This window comes from Archocentrus centrarchus, chromosome 13, assembly GCF_007364275.1.
Source record: "Archocentrus centrarchus isolate MPI-CPG fArcCen1 chromosome 13, fArcCen1, whole genome shotgun sequence".
NCBI classification, from domain to species: Eukaryota; Metazoa; Chordata; class Actinopteri; order Cichliformes; family Cichlidae; genus Archocentrus; species Archocentrus centrarchus.
Genome location: NC_044358.1, coordinates 22,220,266 through 22,243,278, shown reverse-complemented (window position 1 = coordinate 22,243,278; position 23,013 = coordinate 22,220,266). Strand labels below are relative to the sequence as shown.

The following is a 23,013-nucleotide window of genomic DNA, read 5'->3' as shown; positions in this document are numbered from 1 at the left end:
TCTCTCAGGTGATAACCATCTACATTAATGCAAGGACCCAAAGTTTCAAGGTGGAACATTGCATGAGTACATGATTAAAATTGTTAGAGATAGGTGTATATGAGTAAGCTATGACAGACCTTTCAGCTTGCTGTTGGGATACTGATCATGTCCAAACCTCTGATAAACTAGGATTGATTTTTGCTCATTAAATACTTCTTAGTGTTCTTCTTGGGCTTAAACACTATGATAAAGCACTTTGGAGCAAATATACACAGCATTAATCCAAAGCTGGAGGCCAGAATGGCAAATATCTCCACAACCACAGTGAATTTCCCAGGGGAACTAACATATGCTGGGATAAAAGTGATCCAGACCGCACAGAATATCAGCATGTTGAAGGTGATAAGTTTGGCTTCATTAAAATTATCAGGTAATTTGCGGGCTAAGAGAGCTGAAACAAAGCAAAAAGAAGCAAGTAGGCCTATGTACCCGAGCACAGCCCAGAAGCCAACAGGAGAACCTAATGCACATTCCAGTATGATTTTGTCCTTATATGTGGTTAAATTTTTTATTGGGAAGGGAGGGCTAAGTACCAACCAAATAGTACAAATTAAAACTTGAATAAAGGTGAAAGACACAACAGTCATTCTTTGCTGTGGAGGACCAAATCATTTCATCACATTACTACCTGGAAGTGTTGCTTTGAAAGCCATTAAAACCACCATAGTTTTCCCAAGTACACAGGAGATACAGAGAACAAAGGTGATGCCAAATGCAGTGTGACGCAGCATGCAGGACCACTCAGATGGTGCTCCAATGAAAGTTAATGAACATAAGAAACACAGAGTCAGAGAGATGAGCAGCAGGAAGCTCAGCTCAGAGTTGTTCGCCCTGACAACAGCAGTTGTCCTGTGATGAAAAAATACAGCTACAGTTATGATGGCCAGACAGGCACCAAGAACTGAGAATGTAGCCAGGATGATTCCAAGGATGTCTTGAAAGGAAAGAAACTCCACAGGCTTAGGAATACAAGTGTCTCTCTTTGAATTAGTCCAGAATTCCTTGTGGCAGGGTAAACAATCAGCTGAGTCTGAAGTATTAAAAAAAACAAATGAAAGGGCTGCTCATAATTTCTTTAAATTGTATTTGTGGACAATAAAAACATTTTACATTCATGAAGTGTATTTTATTTTACCTGTAGTATTACTGATCTCTCCCTCAGGACATGGTATACAATCATAGCAGCAGATGGGTTTTCCTTTCTGCAGCACTTTACGAGTTCCTGGAGGACAACTGCCTGTGCACACTGACACAGGCACCTGTCAAAGACATGAATGCAGCATAGTAGATGTAAATATTTACTATACAGCTGTAAAAATCTTATTTACTAAATTTTGATTAATCAGTTTCTTGTCCTTTGACTCATTACTTTCATGTTACCCTCCATCCAGGTTATGTTTCTGGTAATCCGAAACTCCTGGCCCACTGGCAGTGATGCATCATACAGCCCTACAGTTACCATATCAATGATGCCACTCTTACTTTTCTGCCAGTTAACCAGCTCATAAATAGCCACAGGATCTCCATTAGCGTCAAATGACACATCATAACCATTTTGGGAAAAATTTACTTTCTTCACCTGAGTTAAAACCTGTAAAGATGAATTAAGACAGAAAAGGAGGGGAGAGAAGGGAAAAAGATAAAATATTGTATTACTAAAATTAATATTTCATTTAATCTAAGTGATATTATAGGTGATGAATGACACTGGCATTAATGTATTCATTTCAGCTGACCTCTTTGGGCTCTAACTTGGTTAGTTTGTCACACTTTGCTGTGGCATTTGTCCCCTGACACACTGCATTATGGATGGCGTGTGCTATTGCATACACAGCCTTGTACACCATGTTAGTAATTCTGAGCTGAGATGTGTCAGTGTACTGACTTTGGAGATTCTGTATGTCTTCAGTTCCATCACACACCTTCTTGTCTGCAGCAGGAACTAAAAACACAAAAAGAACAGTTGTTTTCAACGCTGAAAGTTAAACTATATGTCAGACATCTGTTTGATAAATTCAGCATCAGACGTCATCTGTTTTTAAACTTAGGAATTTATGTTAGTCATATTTGTAAAAGAGTTAAAATGTATAGATATTTAAAGTCTATAACACATGAAATAAGTCTCATGAACTTGACCTGAAAAGTCATCATAGCATGTGAGATAAAATGCAGACAGACAATAATAAATATTATGATACTAAATATGTGCACTTGATATTTAGTAATTATCAGTAGGTTTTGAACGAAAATGGGTCAGCTTATGAAGCAGCAGTGGTTTTTGTAATACCAGAAGTTTGACGGGATCATTTTAAAACCAAGAAAAATTTCTTACTTGTTTTCAGTGTGCAGTTGAATGCATCCTCCCAGAACTCAGTAAGTATTTCAGAAGCAGCCACTTGAGAGGGAGAGATATTCAGCAGGAAGTCTCTGAGACCTGGGATTAGAGACTTCTGAATGCCAAATCCAATGGCCCCAGCACAGAATCTGAACCTTGTTAATTCTGAGTATGTTATCCATGACTCACTGCCTATCCACTGGCGAGGTGGGGAAGGCTCATGTGATAACTCCTCCAACAAGATCCTCATGTCCCCTAAAGCTGCAAATGCCACAACAACCACAGCTGTAGACCTTGAGAGACAATATAGTGCATTAGGAGATTTTTTTTTTAACTATCGTCACACCATCAAGATTTATTTAGAAGGTAATCAACTAATCATTGATGAACAAACCTGCGGATAACATCTGCTACTTTCTGAATCTTGCTTTGTGGGTGAGTCCGAAAGAAAGATACAGAGTATTCCACGCAGATCCCCTCTTTCTGTGCTGCCTTTAGAAAAGATGCCATGCCATTATTTCCATAATCTGAATCTGACCGAACAGCACCTATCCAAGTCCAGCCAAAGTGTTTTACCAGCTTGGCTAGGGCTTCAGCTTGGAAGTGGTCACTGGGAATTGTTCTGAAAATACTTGGATACTGTTGCTTGTCAGATAAGCATGCACATGTGGAAAAATGGCTCACCTAAACCAAAAGATACAAAAGAGTGTTACTCTAAAAGAACTGCAAAATCAAACATTGTGCACATGCCTATTTTAAATACGTTTGCCAAAAATTCAAAATATTTACTTGAGGAATATTAAAGGAACTGATGACTCCTGATATGCTGATTGATGTTGTAGACCCAGAATCACCAACAACAGCCATCGCCATACCAGATTGTGAGCAATTGTTACCAGTGTAAAACACAGGGTCGAAGCTATTCAAAAACTGAAATGCCACATGCACTGCCACAGGCACTGATGCACATGAGTCATAGATCTTATAACCAAGCCTGATTCCGGGCAGCAGCTCTGTGCTGTTGTTAATCTCTTCTATGGCAAAGATCATTGTACGTGATGATTGCAGCTCACTGGTGATAATGCTGCAGACAGTTGTGGTACTATTAGAATTTAGACTATTTAATTAAGTCATGTTAAATCTCAAAAGAAAACATAGTCAGGAAGATTTTCAGGTTTGGACCATAGTCAAATAATCACTACAGTTTATCAGTGGATCAAATGTATATCAAAGGGTTACTCAGCTAGTTAAATTCGGCACAAAATGATAGATAATGATAGAATGAGAAATCACTTGAAATGTAAAGATAAAGATGTCAACTCTTTGCATTTCCTGATTAATATCTATAGAACTGTTGTTTAAGACAGTATATGATTTCCATTTTGAAAACAAAAAATATTGTTTTAAAATGTATCAATTACTGACTACTGCTGCTGACTTTTTTTCCAAGTGCTACACAGAAGCAATGTAATACCACAGAACATAATACATTTGAAAACATTTTCATTAATACACATTCCAACATATTGAGATCAGATTCTTCTTCCATTTACTGACCTTCCTTTGCATTTCACAGGATCAGGCATGCTGGTGTACTTATTGTAAACTGTGTGAGTGTAAGCATGAAGGTCAAAAGCACCACCAATAACAAAATCCCCATCCTTTGAGAATGCAGGTAGACGAGTGCTTCCTTGTAGTTTGCAATTCATAGATGATGTTACAGTAACAGTCCGAGCCCTGGTAGATCTAGTCAGTTGACACTGATCATCTTCGCACACTGCCAAGGAAACAGCTGAGTTCAGGTGAAACAAGTGAAACAAACACACAGCCAATAGCAGACAAATTACAGGAGCTGCTGTCTCCATTCCTGCCTGATATCCAATGTAAGTTTGTTTTCAGTGTTTATATAGGTCTTCAGACAATGAGTTTTTTTTTTTTTTTAACTCACAGGGACATTTTTTCCAGCAGCTTTTGAATTCAGAATCATGACCTGAATGAATTGTTGCGCCAAACAATTTGGTTTTCCAAGATGAGCTCTATAAGCTCTCTAGAGGTTCCTCTTGTTGATGTTTTTCTTTTTTTAATTTCATTTATTAATTATTTATTCAATTTTATGATATGAGTATACATGTAATATAGTAATTGCCAGAGCTGACAGGCAGGGAGGGGCAACTGCTGCACCTGCAAGAAGACATACAAAAACAAACAGCACCTGAAAAAACTGAATACATAAACCAACAATCTTGCTGTGTGTATGTGTTTGCGTGCGTGCATGCGTGCGTGCGTGCATGCGTGCGTGCGTGCGTGCGTGCATGCGTGCGTGCGTGCGTGCATGCGTGTGTGTGTGTCTGTCTATGTGTCCCAAACCATACTTGATAATAATGGTAAAAAGCCACAACAACGCACCCCAGGAGCCAGAGGCAGACAAAGGTCTGTGGACCTGGGATGTCCACAGAGTGCCAAAGACTTCTTCCACTTGACTATGCCTAGATATTTTGTCCATAAAAATTATAAACAGAATCAGTGACAAAGGGCAACCTGGGTGGAGTTCAACACCCACTGGGAACAAGTCCGACTTATTATCAGTAATACGAACCAAGCTCTCACTGGTTGTACAGGGACTGAATGGCCCACAGCAACGGGCCAGACACCCCATACTCCCCCAGCACCCAATACGGTACCCCGAGTGTTGTGGTTGAATGCTTTCTTCAGTTCCACAAAACACATGCAAACTGGATGGGCAAACTCCCACGTACACTCGAATATCTTCAAGGGAATGAAGAGCTGCTCCAGCCTTCTGCGACCAGGACGAAAACTGCATTCTTCCTCTTGAATCCAAGGTTCGACTAACAGACAGGCCTTCCTTTCCAGCACCCTGGCATAAACTTTACCGGGGAGGGAGAGGAGTGTGATCCCCCAAAAGTTGGAGCACACACTCTGGTCTCCCTTCTTAACGATTGGAACCATCACCCCAATCTGCCAATCCAGTGGCACTGCCCCAGATCTCCACGCAATGTTGCAGAGGCATGTCAACCAAGACAGTCCTACCTCATCCAGAGCCTTCAGGAACTCATTGTGAATCTCGTCCACTCCGGGGGCCCTGCCACCAAGGAATTCTTTAACCACCTCAGTGGCCTCATCCTAGTGATGGGCAAGTCATCCCCCTCATCCCTAGACTCACCACAGAAGGTGTGTCAGTGGGACCAAGAAGGTTCTTGAACTATTCCTTTCACTGCCTGATTATAGCCTGAGTTGAAGTAAGCAGTGTCCCACCTGCACTATATACCGTGTGAGTAGAACACTGCTTTCCCCCCTGAGTCGCATGACAGTTTGCCAGAATCGCTTTAAGGCCAACCAAATATCTTTTTCCATGGCTTCATCGAACTCCTCCCTTTTGCTTTGTCCACTGCCTGAGCCGCGTTCCACTTGGCCTGTCAGTATCTATCAGCTGCCTTCGGAGTCCCACAGACCAACCAAGCCTGATAGGACTCTTTCTCCAGCTTGATCACTCTCTTCACCTCTGGTGACCACCATGTGGTTTGGGGATTACCACCATGACAGGCCCCACCCACCTTGCAGCTACAACTCTAACCAGTAGCTTCAACAATGGCAGTGCAGAACATGGTCCATTCGGACTCAATGTCCTCAGCCTGCCTCGGAATGCTATCAAAGTTCTGCCGGACGTGGGAGTTGAAGATCTCCCAGACTGGGGCTTCTGCCAGGCGTTCCCAGCGCACCCTCACAATACGTTTAGGTGCGCCAGGTCTGTCCAGCATCTTCCCCCGCGACCTGATCCAACTCACCACCAGGTGGTGATTAGTTGACAGCTCAGCTCCTCTCTTCACCCAAGTGTCCAGAACATACGGCCGCAGATTTGATGATACGATTACAAAATCGATCATCGACCTGCTACCTAGGGTGTCCTGGTGCCATGTGCACTTATGGACATCCTTATGTTCGAACATGGTGCTCGTTATGGACAAACTGTGGTTTGCACAGAAGTCCAACAACAAAACATCATTCGGGTTCAGATCGGGCAAGCCGTTCGTCCCAATCATGCCCCTCCAGGTCTCACTGTCATTTCCCATATGAGCGTTGAAGTCTCCCAGCAAGACTATGGAGTCACCAGATGGAGCACTCTCCAGCACCCCACCTGTTTATGTCCCGCGAGCACAACTTATGGACTTGGTCAAGCCCATTGTAACCCCTGATTATAGCACTACAAATGATACATAAATTATATGGGTTTGCGTATTTAATCCCTTTGTACACAACAAGCCCTGGTGATGGAGGATATGCCAGTATGATAGTCTCTTATATGTTATCATTCCTTCCTGCGTTTAGGCGCAGATTGTTTGACATTTGACGGAAATGCATTTATGGACTCAGACATGTTAAACCTAAAGTAATGAGTCTGTTTTTAAAATGTAAGTAGAAAGTACAGATAATTGTGTGAAAATGTAGTCTGTAAAAGCAGAAAGTAGTCAGAAAAGTAAATACTCAAGTAAAGTACAGATACCTGAAAAATGTACTTAAGTACAGTAACGAAGTATTTGTACTTCGTTACTTCCCACCTCTGTTTATGTTCGAACATGGTGTTTGTTATAGATAATCTGTGGTGTGCACAGAAGTCCAATAACAGAAGTTCAATAACAGAACACCACTCTGGTTCAGATCAGGGAGTCAATCACTATTATTGCCTATGTGAACACAGAAGTCATCCACTAGAACGAAAGCATCACCAGATGCAGCACCCTCAAGCACCCTGCCCAGCGACGCCAAGAAGGTTGGGTACTCTGAACTGTCATTTGGCGCATAAGCGCAAATATTCAAGGACCCGTTCCCTGGCCCGAACAGTGAAAACTCCAACATAAAAGGACCGCACTAGGTCATACAGGAAATAAATATTCATGAATTATTCTTTACAAAATAATACTCGGGAAATATGTCATAATCAATGCTATCATAAAACTTAGCTCTGAGTTCCCTTTGAAGTTTAGTGCTTGATAATCTCAGTTAAAAGCAAATAAATTGATTTAAAGTGAAAATTTGCTGATATACACTTTTTCAAGGTAAACATGGCCACAGTTATTAATTCAATTCAATTCAATTCAATTTTATTTATATAGCGCCAAATCACAACAAACTGTCGCCTCAAGGCGCTTTGTATTGTGGGTAAAGACCCTACAATAATACAGAGAAAACCCAACTGTCAAAACGACCCCCTATGAGCAAGCACTTGGCGACAGTGGAAAGGAAAAACTCCCTTTTAACAGGAAGAAACCTCCAGCAGAACCAGGCTCAGGGAGGGGCAGTCATCTGCCGCGACCAGTTGGGCTGAGGGGAGCGAAAGACATGCTGTGGAAGAGAGCCAGAGATTAATATCAATTAATGATTAAATGCAGAGTGGAGTATAAACAAAGTAAATAAGGTGAATGAGAAACAGTGCATTATGTGAACCCCCCAGCAGACTAGGCCTATAGCAGCATAACTAAGGGATGGTTCAGGGTCACCTGATCCAGCCCTAACTATAAGCTTTATCATAAAGGAATGTTTTAAGCCTAATCTTAAAAAATAGAGAGGGTGCCTGTCTCCTGAATCCAAGCTGGAAGCTGGTTCCACAGAAGAGGCGCCTGAAAGCTGAAGGCTCTGCCTCCCATTCTACTCTTAAGTATCCTAGGAACCACAAGTAAGCCAGCAGTCTGAGAGCGAAGTGCTCTATTGGGGTGATATGGTACTATGAGGTCTTTGAGATAAGATGGTGCCTGATTATTCAAGACCTTGTATGTGAGGAGAAGAATTTTAAATTCTATTCTAGATTTAACAGGGAGCCAATGAAGAGAAGCCAATATGGGAGAAATATGCTCTCTCTTTCTAGTCCCTGTCAGTACTCTAGCTGCAGCATTTTGGATCAGCTGAAGGCTTTTCAGGGAGCTTTTAGGACAGCCTGATAATAATGAATTACAATAATCCAGCCTAGAAGTAATAAATGCATGAATTAGCTTTTCAGCATCACTCTGAGAAAGGATGTTTCTAATTTTAGAAATATTGCGCAAATGCAAAAAAGCGGTCCTACATATTTGTTTATTATGTGCATTGAAGGACATATCCTGGTCAAAAATGACTCCAAGATTTCTCACAGTGTTACTGGAGGCATAAGTAATGCCATCCAGAGTAAGTATCTGGTTAGACACCATGTATCTAAGATTTGTGGGGCCGAGAACAAGAATTTCAGTTTTATCTGAATTTAGAAGCAGGAAATTAGAGGTCATCCAGGCCTTAATATCTTTAAGACATTCCTGCAGTTTAACTAATTGATGTGTGTCATCTGGCTTCATTGATAGGTAAAGCTGAGTATCATCTGCATAACAATGAAAATTGATGCAGTGCTTTCTAATAATACTGCCTAAGTGAAGCATGTATAATGTAAATAAAATTGGTCCTAGCACAGAACCCTGTGGAACTCCATAATTAACCTTAGTGTGTGAAGAAGACTCCCCATTTACATGAACAAATTGGAGTCTATGAGATAAATATGATTCAAACCACTGCAGTGCAGTACCTTTAATACCTATAGTATGCTCTAATCTCTGTAATAAAATGTTATGGTCAACAGTATCAAAAGCTGCACTGAGGTCCAACAGGACAAGAACAGAGATGAGTCCACTGTCAGAGGCTGTAAGAAGATCATTTGTAACCTTCACTAATGCTGTTTCTGTACTGTGATGAATTCTGAAACCTGACTGAAACTCTTCAAATAAACCGTTCCTCTGCAGATGATCAGTTAGCTGTTTTACAACTACTCTTTCAAGAATCTTTGAGAGAAAAGGAAGGTTGGAGATCGGCCTATAATTAGCTAAGACAGCTGGGTCAAGTGATGGCTTTTTAAGTAGAGGTTTAATTACAGCCACCTTGAAGGTCTGTGGTACATAGCTAACTAATAAAGACTGATTGATCATTTTTAAAATTGAAGCATCAATAATAGGAAAGACTTCTTTGAACAGTCTAGTAGGAATGGGATCTAACAAACATGTTGCTGGTTTGGAGGAAGTAACTATTGAAGTTAACTCTGAAAGATCAACTGGAGCAAAAGAGTCTAAACAAATACCAGCAGTGCTGAAAGCAGCTGAACATGAAGATAAATCTTTGAGATGGTTATGAATAATTTTTTCTCTAATGTCTAAAATTTTATTTGTAAAGAAATCCATGAAGTCACTACTAGTTAACGTGAAAGGAATACTCGGCTCTACAGAGCTCTGACTCTTTGTCAGCCTGGCTACAGTGCTGAAAACAAACCTGGGGTTGTTCTTATTTTCTTCAATTAATGATGAATAGTAAGATGTCCTAGCTTTACGGAGGGCTTTTTTATAAAGCAACAAACTCTTTTTCCAGGCTAAATGAGCATCTTCTAATTTAGTGAGACGCCATTCCCTCTCCAGCTTTCGGGTTATCTGCTTTAAGCTGTGCGTTTGTGAATTATACCACGGAGTCAGGCACTTCTGATTTGAAGCTCTCCTTTTCAGAGGAGCCACAGTATCCAAAGTTATACGCAGTGAGGATGTAAAACTATTGACGAGATAATCGACCTCACTGGGAGCAGAGTTTAGGTAGCTGCTCTGCACTGTGTTGGCACATGGCACTGAAGAGCATAACAATGAAGGAATTAGATCCTTAAGCTTAGTTACAGCACTTTAAGAAAGACTTCTACTGTAAAAAAAACTTATTCCCCACTGCTGTGTAATCCATTAAAGTAAATGTAAATGTTACTAAGAAATGATCAGACAGGAGGGGGCTTTCAGGGAATACTGTTAAGTCTTCAGTTTCTATGCCATATGTTAGGACAAGATCCAGAGTATGGTTAAAGTGGTGGGTGGGCTCCTTTACATTTTGAGAGAAGCCAATTGAATCTAACAATAGATTAAATGCAGTGTTGAGGCTGTCATTCTCAGCATCTACATGGATGTTAAAATCACCCACTATAATTATTTTATCTGAACTGAGCACTAAATCAGATAAAAAGTCTGAGAAATCAGACAGAAACTCTGAGTAAGGACCAGGTGGACGATAGATAATAACAAATCAAACAGGTTTTTGATTTTCCCAATTAGGATGGACAAGACTAAGAGTCAGGCTTTCAAAAGAATGAAAACTTTGTCTGGGTCTTTGATTAATTAATAAGCTGGAATTGAAGATTGCAGCTACTCCTCCTCCTCGACCTGTGCTTCGAGCATTCTGACAGTTACTGTGACTCGGGGGTGTTGATTCATTTAAACTAACATATTCATCCTGCTGTAACCAGGTTTCTGTAAGGCAGAATAAATCAATACGTTGATCAATTATTAAATCATTTACTAATAGGGACTTGGAAGAGAGAGACTTAATGTTTAACGATCCACATTTAATTGTTTTATTTTTTGGTGCAGTTGATGAAGCTGTATTATTTATTGTTTTTGAATTTTTATGCTTAAATAGCTTTTTGCTGATTTTAGCTTTGTTTTTTGGTGGTCTGGGAGCAGGCACCGACTCTATTGGGATGGGGTTTTGGGGGGATGGCAGGAGGAGAGAAGCTGCAGAGAGGCGTGTAAGACTGCAACTCTGCTTCCTGGTCTCAACCCTGGGTAGTCAATTTTTTCGAAGGGTTATTAAATTTGGCCAGATTTCTAGAAATGAGAGCTGCTCCATCCAAAGTGGGATGGATGCCGTCTCTCCTAACAAGACCAGGTTTTCCCCAGAAACTTTGCCAATTATCTATGAAGCCCACGTCATTTTTTGGACACCACTCAGACAGCCAGCGATTCAAGGAGAACATGCGGCTAAACATGTCGCTCCTGGTCTGATTGGGGAGGGGCCCAGAGAAAACTATAGAGTCCGACATTGTTTTTGTAAAGTTACACACCGAGTCAATATTAATTTTAGTGACCTCTGATTGGCGTAACCGGGTGTCATTACTGCCGACGTGAATAACGATCTTACCAAATCTACGATTAGCCTTAGCCAGCAGTTTCAAATTTCCATGAATGTCGCCTGCTCTGGCCCCTGGAAGACATTTGACTGTGGTCGCCGGTGTCTCTAGCTTCACGTTTCTCAAAACAGAGTCGCCAATAACCAGAGTTTGTTCCTCGGCGGGTGTGTCGCCGAGTGGAGAAAAACGGTTAGAGACGTGAACAGGTTGGTGGTGTACCCGGTGCTTCTGCTTAGGACTATGCTTCCTCCTCACTGTCACCCAGCCGGCCTCTTTTCCCTGCTGCTCGGGATCTGCTGGGGGGGAGCTAACGGCGGCTAAGCTACCATGGTCCGCACCCGCTACAGGGGCCTGGCTAGATGCAGGATTTTCCAGGGTGCGGAGCCGAGTCTCCAATTCAGAAAGCCTGGCCTCCAGAGCTACAAACAGACTACATTTATTACAAGTACCGTTACTGCTAAAGGAGGCCGAGGAGTAACTAAACATGTGACACTCAGAGCAGGAAAGTGCAGGAGAGACAGGAGAAGAAGCCATGCTGGTAGTGAGTCGGCTAAGGGCTAAGCTACTAGCTGAGCTAAGCTAGCGAATTTCTAAAAACAAATAAAGTGAGTAATGTGAATACAGGTGATTCAGCAAAGAGTATGCTATTTAAAGTAGGTGAAGATTACACTAAAATATGTTATTATCCACATAAATCGAGTTATACAGATATAACAGCTAACAGACAGCAAAACACTGTGCTCCGAAACAGGAACAGGAAGTGATACAATACCGCAGTGAGAGCCAACACCAAGTGACAGACATTAGAATGTACCAAAAAAGCATATATAATTTCTTTGCCTGCTAAATTAATGATAGCAACTCCTAAAGACAAAAAAAAACCTTATTCCCGATAAACCGCTGAAGACATTCTGAAATTGCCAGTATAGTTCATCACTGTTTTATGATGTATATTTTTAAATTTTAATGCTTCAATAACACTGATTTTATGTTTAATGTATAGTGTCCCATTTTGTGCATGTTATCTTTTAAAAAAGTTGTGTGCTGGTTTACCATTAGCTACATGCCTCCAAAAAAAATTTTTAAAAATGGGTTGCTAACAATTGGTATTTAAATCCTAAACTTGTCGATGTTGTTGCTGTTCGTCATTTATGAAAGTATTGTAGCGATTCTCTTAGTTAGAGAGCGTGTTGATGTTGTGGGATTTCGGACTGTTCGGGAGGTTCGTGAAGGCAGCATGGAGAGAGAGAAAAGACCGAGAGCTTGCCTGTGTGTGTGTGTTGCTGTTCCGTTGTTGTAGTTGTGGTTGGCGTGGCTGTGGCCTACAGCAGCCGTTTTTCTGGTAATAAAGACGACCTTTGTTGTGAACATCGCCGACTGTGGAAGTGTGTTTACAACGTTACAGTATATTTTGGTGACTTGTTAGAGCAGGTGTGGTGCTCCTAAAAATGTCACCACATTATTTTGGGTTTTGTAACATTGAAATATTTTTCATATGCAATTTATACTCTCTTCAGAGAAAACAAATGAACAAATTATATTTTGTATGCATTATGGCATATTAATCTGCCTGTATTGAGTTCTGTCCTAATGTGGATGGGAGAGAAATGGTGGCGAAGCGGAACCTTTGTTTAGTGGGCGTTGCGCTGGATTGGTCTGGGGGCGGACCTCCTGTCGGCCTCAGACGCAGTCTGGATGTGAACAGAGTTTTGTGCACTTTTCTGCTTATGTTGGCAAGTTTAGTCAGCCGAGGTTTAGATCGGCAGAATGCTAGCCCGCGCTGGGGAAGTCTCGCGGGATTAGGTGAATGAAAGACCGCGATATTTTAACAACTCCGGTTTTAGGAGTTTTGTTTTGCTTTGGCTTGAATAATATTCAATGTGTTAATTTGTGATTCATAAAGTAACAGAGTTTGAGAGCAAAGTAAGCTTAACTGAATTTATTGAGAGAGAAATTGTTCTTTGTACATTAAGCATGAGAATTCAAAGGGTTAAATTGGAATGATGCTGTGTTGACTGTTATATTTGCTGTAAATATCGTAATTGAATTTTTGGTAATTAGTAGGTTAAATTTAGAGTACATTTTGATGCTTAAACCAGTTAATGTGCAGCTAAATGCAATTAAGTTTAAAACCAGTTGATTTATCCTGTGTAATACACTGTGCCTTAGTTGTCTCCATCTAAATGACAGTTGGTGATGTGAAGAGATGACAAAGGAAGTGTGTTGGAGTTAAGTATTACTTGTGTGTAAGATAAACAAAGTTTATAAAGAACAGTAATGCGTTTATGTTGTTCATTGAAGGGTTTGTTGGTTATAACAAATAAAAGACGCAGTCTGGATGTGAACAGCAGTGCTCCGGTCGTCATCGCTCTCTCCTATTCTATGGTTTTCAGATTGCGCACATCACTGTTGCAATAATCCTGACACTTGGGACCTGTAACACAGAAATATATGAAAATGTTACTGAAGAGATTTCTGGTGGATTGGGTGCATTGTTCTGTCTGGGGAGCTGTGACAACCCTCACAGGAGGCCACTGTTCTGTGCTTGCTTAAGCAACATTCATGTTGCTATCTCTCAAAGTAGCATCCACATGAATGCCAGGACCCAAGGTTTCCAGGTGGAACACTGTGTCACAGTTAGGTGCTGTGGACTCAAAGCAGATACAGAGGGATGGGTTCAGTGCAAGGCTTTATTTACAGTGAGGAAAGGGAGATGGGCAGGCGGGCTTGGAATGGAGGTGGAAAAGGGGCTCCGGTGGTGGAAGAGATGAATAGGGCTCCAGGGGTGGTGTGGAGAGCAGGCAGAGAGGTGGGCGTTGGGGGGGTGAGACTGGGCTGTGGTCTCCAGGGACACTTCCACTTGGGGGAATCTTAGCACAAAGAAGACACAGGTAAGTCAAGGCGGAGATAGACAACAGAGACTCACGAGAGATGGCTGAAACTAACTGGTTCACAATCAACGATCCAGCGATGGGTGAAAGCCTACTGCCAGCTTAAAAAGAGCAGGATGACAAGCTGATCAGAAACAGGTGTGGAAACAGCTTCTATGAAGGTTGGCCCAGGAGGGAGGAGACTCACAACCACAGCTCCAGAGAGATGCGCCCACCAACATACACACACACACACACCCACACACCAGAGATAGCAAAAGAAAAACGCTACAAAACAGCCAGGGACCATGACACACTGCATGACTAAATGATCAAAATTCTTCCAGAGTAAGCTATGAAAAACCTCATTCACCTCACATTAAAGTTACATTTTTACTTTTAGGCATCTTGTTCCATACAAATGGAAATATTAGAAGCAAATGTATTAAACAACAGAGACAAAAATTCTTATTTTATGAAATAATATTTATTTATGCGGTTACCTCTGAAAAGACATTTCATTAAACAACTGCAGGTATTAGGGCAGCACGGAGGCGTAGTGGTTAGCACTGCTGCCTCACAGTTAGAATACCATCTGGAAGGCCTGGGTTCGATTCCACCTTGGCCCAGGCCTCTCCCTCTCTGTGTGGAGTTTGCATGTTCTCCCCGTGCTTGCGTGGGTTTCCTCCGGGTACTCCGGTTTCCTCCCACTTTCCAAAGACATGCACTTACTGGGGTTAGGTTAATTGGCTAATCTAAATTGCCCATAGGTGTGAATGAGAGCATGAATGTGAGTGTGAAAGGTTGTCTGTCCCTCTGTGTTGGCCCTGCAACAGGCTGGCGACCTGTTCAGGGTGTACCCTGCCTCTCGCCCTATGACAGCTGGGATAGGCTCCAGCCCCCCCGCGACCCTTAACAGGATGTGCGGAAGTGAATGGATGGATGGATGGATGGATGGATGGATGGAACTACAGGTATTATATTAGATAACAGATTAATCGGATGTAAACTGTAAAGAAGAAAGCTGTAAATATTTGATTTAACTAAGATCTGAAAAAAAAAATGTTCTGTGCAATGAATATGTAAAATTTGAGCTTCCTGTAGGGATGTTGGTCATGTCCAAAACTCTGATAAACTAGGATTGATTTTTGCTCATTAAATGTTTCTTAGTGTTCTTCTTGGGCTTAAACACTATGATAAAGCACTTTGGAGCAAATATACACAGCATTAATCCAAAGCTGGAGGCCAGAATGGCAAAAATCTCTACAACCACAGTGAATTTCCCAGGGGAACTGACATATGCTGGGATAAAAGTGATCCACACTGCACAGAATATCAGCATGCTGAAGGTGATAAGTTTGGCTTCATTAAAATTATCAGGTAATTTACGTGCTAAAACAGCTAAAACAAAGCAAAATGAAGCAAGGAGGCCTATGTACCCGAGCACAGCCCAGAAGCCAATTTGAGAGCCTAAAGCACATTCCAGTATGATTTTCTCCTTGTATGTGGTTAGATTTTTTATTGGGAAGGGAGGGCTAAGTACCAACCAAATAGTACAAATTAAAACTTGAATAAAGGTGAAAGACACAACAGTCATTCTTTGCTGTGGAGGCCCAAACCATTTCATTACATTGGTACCTGGAAGTGTAGCTTTAAAAGCCATTAAAACCACTATAGTTTTCCCAAGTACACAGGAGATACAGAGAACAAAGGTGATGCCAAATGCAGTGTGACGCAGCATGCAGGACCACTCAGATGGTGCTCCAATGAAAGTTAATGAACATAAGAAACACAGAGTCAGAGAGATGAGCAACAAGAAGCTCAGCTCAGAGTTGTTGGCTCTGACAACTGGAGATGTCCTGTGATGAAAAAATACAGCTGCAGTTATGATGGCCAGACAGGCACCAAGAACTGAGAATATAGCCAGGATGATTCCAAGGGTGTCTTGAAAGGAAAGAAACTCCACAGGCTTAGGGATACAAATGTCTCTCTTTGCATTAGGCCAGAATTCTTTATGGCAGGATAAACAATCAGCTGAGTCTGAAGTAAAAAGAAAAAAAAAAAAGATATGAAGGGCTGCTCATAATTTCTTATATTTGAATGTGTGCACAACAAAAACATTTTACATTCATGAAGAGTATTTTATTTTACCTGTAGTATTACTGATCTCTCCCTCAGGACATGGCATGCAGTCATAGCAGCAGATGGGTTTTCCTTTCTGCAGCACTTTACGAGTTCCTGGAGGACAACTGCCTGTGCACACTGACACGGGCACCTGTCAAAGACATTAATGCAGCATAGTAGATGTAAATATTTACTATACAGCTGTAAAAATCTTATTTACTAAAGTTTAATTAATCAGTTTCTTGTCCTTTGACTCATTACTTGTGTACTACCCTCCATCCAGGTTATGTTTCTATCAATCCGGAGCTCCTGGCCCACTGGCAGTGATGCATCATACATCCCTACAGTTACCATATCAATGATGCCACCCTCACTTTTCTGCCAGTTAACCAGCTCATAAATAGCCACAGGATCTCCATTAGCGTCAAATGACACGTCATAACCATTTTGGGAAAAATTTACTTTTTTCAGCTGAGTTAAAACCTGTACAGATGAATTAAGACAGAAAAAGAGTGAAGAGAAAGAAAAAAGATGCAATATTACTAAAATTAATGTTTCATTTCATCCCAGTCATATTATAAGTGAAGAAAGACATTGGCATTAAAATTCATTTCAGCTGACCTCTTTGGACTCTAACTTGGTTAGTTTGTCACACTTAGCTGTGTCATTTTTCCCCCGACACACTGCATTATGGGTGGCGTGTGCTATTGCATACACATCCTTGTACACCATGTTAGTTATTCTAAGCTGAGATGTGTCAGTATATGGGTTTTGGAGATTCTGTATGTCTTCAGTTCCATCACACACCTTCTTGTCTGCAGCAGAAACTTAACACACAAAAAGAGCAGATGTTTTCAGTGCTCAAATTTAAACTAGATCTCAGATGTCCTGTTTTTAAATTTAACCAGTAATGTAAGCACAATGAGTCATATTTGTAAAAGAGTTAAAATATATAGATATATAAAATCTATAACACCTGACATAAATCTCATGAACTTAACCTGAAAAGTCATCATAGCAAGTGTGAAAATATGCAGACAGACACCTGTGTTCACTTCATATTTGCTCATTATCAGTAGATTTTGAGTGAAAATGGGTCAGCTCATGAAGCAGCAGTGGACTTTGTAACACCAGAAGTTTGACGGGATCATTTTAAAACCAAGAAAAATGTCTTACTTGTTTTCAGTGTGCAGTTGAACGCATCCTCCCAGAACTCAGTAAGTATTTCAGAAGCAGCCACTTGAGAGAAAGAGAGATTCAGCAGGAAGTCTCTGAGACCTGGGATTACAGACGTCTGAATGCCAAATCCAATGGCCCCAGCACAGAATCTGAACCTTGTTAATTCAGAGCATGTTATCCATGACTCACTGGCTATCCACTGTCGAGGTGGGGAAGGTTCACGTGATAGCTCCTCCAACAAGATCCTCATGTCCCCTATAGCTGCAAATACCACAACAACCACAGCTGTAGACCTTGAGAGACAATATAGTGCATTAGAATAATTTTTTTATCTGTTGTCACACCATCAAAGATTTATTTAGATGACAATCAACTAATATTTGCACATCAAATATCTGTGATGAACAACCTGCGGATAACATCTGCTACTTTCTGAATCTTGCTTTGTGGGTGAGTCCGATAAAACGATACAGAGTATTCCACACAGATCCCCTCTTTCTGTGCTGCTTCTAGAAAAGATGCCATTCCATTATTTCCATAATCTGAATCTGACCGAACCGCACCTATCCAAGTCCAGCCAAAGTGTTTTAACAGCTTGGCTAGAGCTTCAGCTTGGAACTGATCACTGGGGATTGTTCTTAAAAAACTTGGATACTGCTGCTTGTCAGATAAGCATGCACATGTTGCAAAGTGGCTCACCTAAACCAAAAGATACAAAAAGAGTCAAATAACTGCAAAATAAAATACCATGCACATGCATATTTTAAATACAAAGTTTGCTAGAAAGTTTAAATATTTACTTGAGCAATATTAAAGGAACTGATGACTTGTCCTATGCTGATTGATGTCGTAGACCCAGAGTCACCAACAACAGCCATCACCATACCAGATTGAGAACAACTGTTACCAGTGTAAAACACAGGGTCGAAGCTATTCAAAAACTGAAATGCCACATGTACTCCCACAGGCACTGATGCACATGAGTCATAGATCTGATAACCAAGCCTGATTCCGGGCAGCAGCTCTGTGCTGTTGTTAATCTCTTCTATGGCAAAGACCATTGCACGTGATGATTGCAGTTCACTGGTGATAATGCTGCAGACAGTTGTGTCACTGTTAGAATTTAGACTATTTAATTAAGTCATGTTAAATCTCAACAGAAAACATAGTCAGGAAGATTTTCAGGTTTGGACCATAGTTAAATAATCACTGCAGTTTATCAGTGGATCAAATGTATATCAAAGGTTACTCAGCTAGTTAAATTCAGCACAAAATAGTAGAAAATGATAGAATGAGAAATCACTTGAAAAGTAAAGATGAAGATATCAACTTTTTGCATTTCCTGATTAATATCTATAAAATTGTTGTTTAAGACAGTATATGATTTCTATTTTGAAAACAAAAAACATTACTATAAAAAGTATAAATTACTGACTACTCTTAGAATGCTTTTCTTTTTGTTTTGTTCTTTTTTGTTTTTTTTCCCAGAGCTACATGGATCCAATGTAATACCACAGAACATAATACACGTGAAAACATTTTTATTCTTACACAGTCCAACTTATTGTGATCACCTTCTTCCATTTACTGACCTTCCTTTGCATTTCACAGGATCAGGCATGCTGGTGTACTTGTTGTAAACTGTGTGAGTGTAGGCATGAAGCTCAAAACTACCACCAATAACAAAATCCCCATCCTTTGAGAATGCAGGTAGACGAGTGCTTCCCTGCAGTCTGCAATTCACTGATGATGTTACAGTACCAGTTCTAGCCCTGATAGACCTAGCCAGTTGACTCAGAACATCTTGGCACACTGCCAAGGAAACAGCTGAGTTCAGGTGAAATAAACATGCAGCCAACAGCAGACAAATTACAGGAGCTGCTATCGCCATTCCTGCGTGATATCCAATGTGTGTATATGGGTGTACATTTGTTTTCAGAGTTCTATATAAGTCTTCAGACGGAGAGGTTTTTTTTTTGTGTGTGTGTGTGTGTGTGTGTGTGTGTGTGTGTGTGTGTGTGTGTGTGTGTGTGTGTGTGTGTGTGTGTGTGTGTGTGTGTGTGTGTGTATTTGGTTTTGTCACAACCTGTACTTGATAATGATGGTGAGAAGCCACAACAACGCACCCCAGGAGCCAGAGGCAGACAAAGAATAACCTGGGATGTCCACAGAGTACCAAAGACCTGAGGTCACACGTCCCAATGACAACTAGATGTCCACCCCAACAGAAGAAGGAGGGAGGCCCAAGACAGAGCCATCATGGTCAAAGGGCAGGAGTCCCAGACAATCAGAGGCAACAGACAGCCTACCCCACCAGGAGCTCACCATCCTGGCACAGGCCGAGAACAGAGCCACTGCCTGTTTATCATTTAGTTTTGGTATTTTTATATTGTTAAGAATTTCTTTAATGATAGCTTCAGATCAATTCTTCTGCAATCATTATAAAACCACATAATAGTCTTTAACAAATGCATTTATTTGTTGTAGAGTAATATTGCCAGTTGGGTCATTAATAGAATAAATAATGGCGAATGGTTGTTGCTCCCGGATTGTGGTATTTGCCAACAGTCAGGCAGTCAGTAAGGCAATCCACTGCTGCTTTATGCCGGTGCTCCAGGAGTGATCTGTCCCTATTGCCAGATGGTAAGCTAAGCCTGTACGTTTTGGCAGTAAGCCTTATTAGATGCTACCTCACTGTTAACACATTGTTTGTACACAAAATACAAGGTTATATGAGCATTTGTGTCATTCTGCATGCACACAGATCTGCATGCAGGGGGTTCTGCATGAGGGGGAACTTAAAAATTTTCTTTTAACACTTAAGTGTCAATCAGGGATGACAGAGGTGGTTAAATAACTCCTTGGTGGCAGGGCCCCTGGGGTGGATGAGATTAGCCCTGAGTTCCTGAAGGCTCTGGATGTTGTAGGGCTGTCTTGGTTGACATGCATCTGCAACATCGCTTGGAGATCTGGGGTGGTAGTCCCCATCTCCCAAGGGAGACCAGAGGGTGTTCTCTATTGGGGGAATCACATGCCTCAGTTTTCAGGATTGTGCTCAGCCCACTGCTATACACACTAATGACCCACAGCTGCAGCACTCACTACAAGAACAGTCTCATAGTGAAGTCCTGACACGCTGGTGCAAAGACAACAAACTCATATGAGTTTGTTGTCTTTGCATCCTCAACATCCACAAGACCAAATAGGTGGTGGTGGATTTTTTTAGGACTGATGTGGCACCCCCTCCTTTTTACACTGAGGGACTAATGGTGGAAATGGTCCCTTCCATCAAGTACCTCAGTGTACACATCACCAACACACTTACCTGGTGCACCAACACCACAGCTGGCATTAAGAAAGCCCACTAATACTTGCACTTCCTGAGGAAGTTAAAGAGGGCACACCTAAAGACAGACATCCTCAGGTCCATTTACAGCTGCATGGTGGAGATTATCATCACCACCTGCCTCACTGTGTGGTATGCTGGCTGTATGGTGGCGGAGAAGGAGAAGGAGACACTGCAGAGTGTGCACAGAGAACCATCGGGTGCAGCTTACCACTGATTAAGGACATCTACACCACCAGATGCAGGGAAAGAGCTACCTGCATTCTCCATGACCACACCCTCCGCGCACATGTAGTTTTCACCCCTCTCCCACAAAAACATCTATGCTGAAAAATTGCTTCTACTCAGATGCGGTGCTGAAAAATTCCTTCATGCAGGTACAGTTTTGGCATGGTTACAGCAAACAGGAACCACTGAATTACAAATTAAAGGCAACTTTTGCTGGCAATCTCTCGCTGATCCTTTCAGTGTTCTAATGGATGCTGCAATATCAAGATTAACGTGGAAGCTCATGGCCTAAAATTAAAAAAATTTGCAAGATCTCGCAAAAGTACATCTCTTCTTTTTTTCCTCCCATGTTTTTTAATACTTCCTATTACTAGGCATGTGCGATATAGACAAAAAATAAAGTTTGCTGAGTGTGTGTTTTGCCAGACACCTTACGAGATGGAACAAGTCACTTCTAAGATGGCGCCAATGTTTACGGCGAGTCGTCTACCTAGCCTGTTCAGTTTGCTATTTGTTGTTTTTGGATCCATTGGTTTTTTCTGCCAAGATGTTACAGCTTTGCTCGTTTATGATCGCCAGTCACTTCTTAACATCCGTGATTTCCAAGCGTCTCTGTCGATATACAACTTTGACACCTGGTCAGCCAGCCGTCCACCGGACTTGCTTGACATACTTGTGTACTTGTGGCGTCGAACCTCTGCAGCTCCCCGTAGGAAGCGTCTCAGACGACGGGGTAAAGGAGGAGGTGTGAGAGCTAGTATGAAGGCTCGTTCTCGCTGCTTATCGGCAGTGTGTTGGCGATGGCTCTGTCCAGTTGTGCCGAGTTCCTCGGGCTCATCCGGTGCCATTCCGCTGCTGCCATATTCTGCTCCTCCGCGGGGTCGAGGCCACAGACGCGGTACTGATAGATCTAATCTTCGCTCACTGGACCGGGCTGCATCTTTGGCTGGAGAGGACCGGCTTTTACGCTTGGCATTGATCAATGCCAGATCACTGGCAAACAAAACTTTTATTTTTAAAGATTTTTTCACGTCACGCCAATTGGATTTTATGTTTCTAACGGAAATCTGGATTCAAGACGGTGAGACTGTGTTGTTTTCTGAGCTTCTTCCCCCTTGCTGTGATTTCTTCAGCTCTCCGAGGGCCACCGGTAAAGGTGGGGGGCTAGCTTCAATTTTTAAATCCTTCTTCCACTGCCGTGAGGTACCGTTTGATAGCTGTGCCAGCTTCGAGCTGCAGCTTTTTGAGGCAAATTTCCCTATGACTGTCCTGTGTGCTGTTCTGTATCGTCCTCCAAGATTTAACAAAGACTTTGTTCAGGACTTTATGCATTTTGTCGCAGGAATTGCTCTTAAATATGGCCATTTCTTAATTGTTGGTGACTTTAATATTCATGTTTGTTGTGAGTCTAAACCTGTGGTCAGAGAGTTTTTGGATCTCTTAGGGTCATTTAACTTGAGTCAATCGGTTGCTGGTCCCACACATGAAAAAGGACACACATTGGACCTTGTGCTGTCTTATGGCCTATGTGTGGATATCAGTGAAATCTGTCATTCCTGTATTTCAGACCACTTCCCTTTGTTGTTTACGGTCACGGTCAGATGCTGTGAGATTTTATCCCCTCCTGCACGCTGGCAACGCTCACTTAACCCTTCAACTGCCTCCAGGTTTTCTGCTGCTTTTAAAAAAACTTGTTTGTATGCCCTGGATCACTGTGAATACAGTGTTGAGGAATTGTTCACTATGTTTGACTGCACTTGTCGGGAGATCCTTGATTGTGTGGCCCCTCTGAGAAGGAAACGCTCTGAAACACATTCTGAGCCTTGGCTAAACGAGGATATTCGCACTCTCAGGCGTAACTGCAGACAGGCAGAGAGAAAATGGAAAAGGGATAAACTTCAGGTCTCCTATGAAATTCTTCGGGACA

The 23,013-nt window shown here is 41.7% G+C and overlaps 1 protein-coding gene and 1 pseudogene across 1 annotated transcript; both read right to left on the bottom strand.

The window, feature by feature from the left end:
* Positions 1–167: 167 nt before the first annotated feature.
* Positions 168–4,142, bottom strand: LOC115789992 (extracellular calcium-sensing receptor-like; annotated as a pseudogene).
* An 11,202-nt stretch (positions 4,143–15,344) lies between these two features.
* On the bottom strand, positions 15,345–19,253 carry LOC115789999 (extracellular calcium-sensing receptor-like). The gene is made up of 8 exons (XM_030743630.1): positions 19,105–19,253; positions 18,313–18,607; positions 17,922–18,211; positions 17,510–17,805; positions 16,955–17,160; positions 16,595–16,816; positions 16,361–16,484; positions 15,345–16,249 (listed from the first exon to the last, which is right to left on the bottom strand). The coding sequence occupies exons 1-8, from the start codon at positions 19,131–19,133 to the stop codon at positions 15,345–15,347; spliced, it is 2,367 nt and encodes a 788-aa protein (XP_030599490.1). The 5' UTR covers positions 19,134–19,253.
* Positions 19,254–23,013: the final 3,760 nt, after the last annotated feature.

Coding starts and splice junctions, on each gene's coding strand:
- LOC115789999 (XM_030743630.1), bottom strand. CDS start 19,133: ATGCCTGATCCTGTGAAATGCAAAGGAAG. Junction 17,806..17,921: donor GTAGCAGATGTTATCCGCAG/GTTGTTCATCAC, acceptor TTGTCTCTCAAG/GTCTACAGCTGTGGTTGTTG. Junction 17,161..17,509: donor CAACTGCACACTGAAAACAA/GTAAGACATTTT, acceptor TTGTGTGTTAAG/TTTCTGCTGCAGACAAGAAG.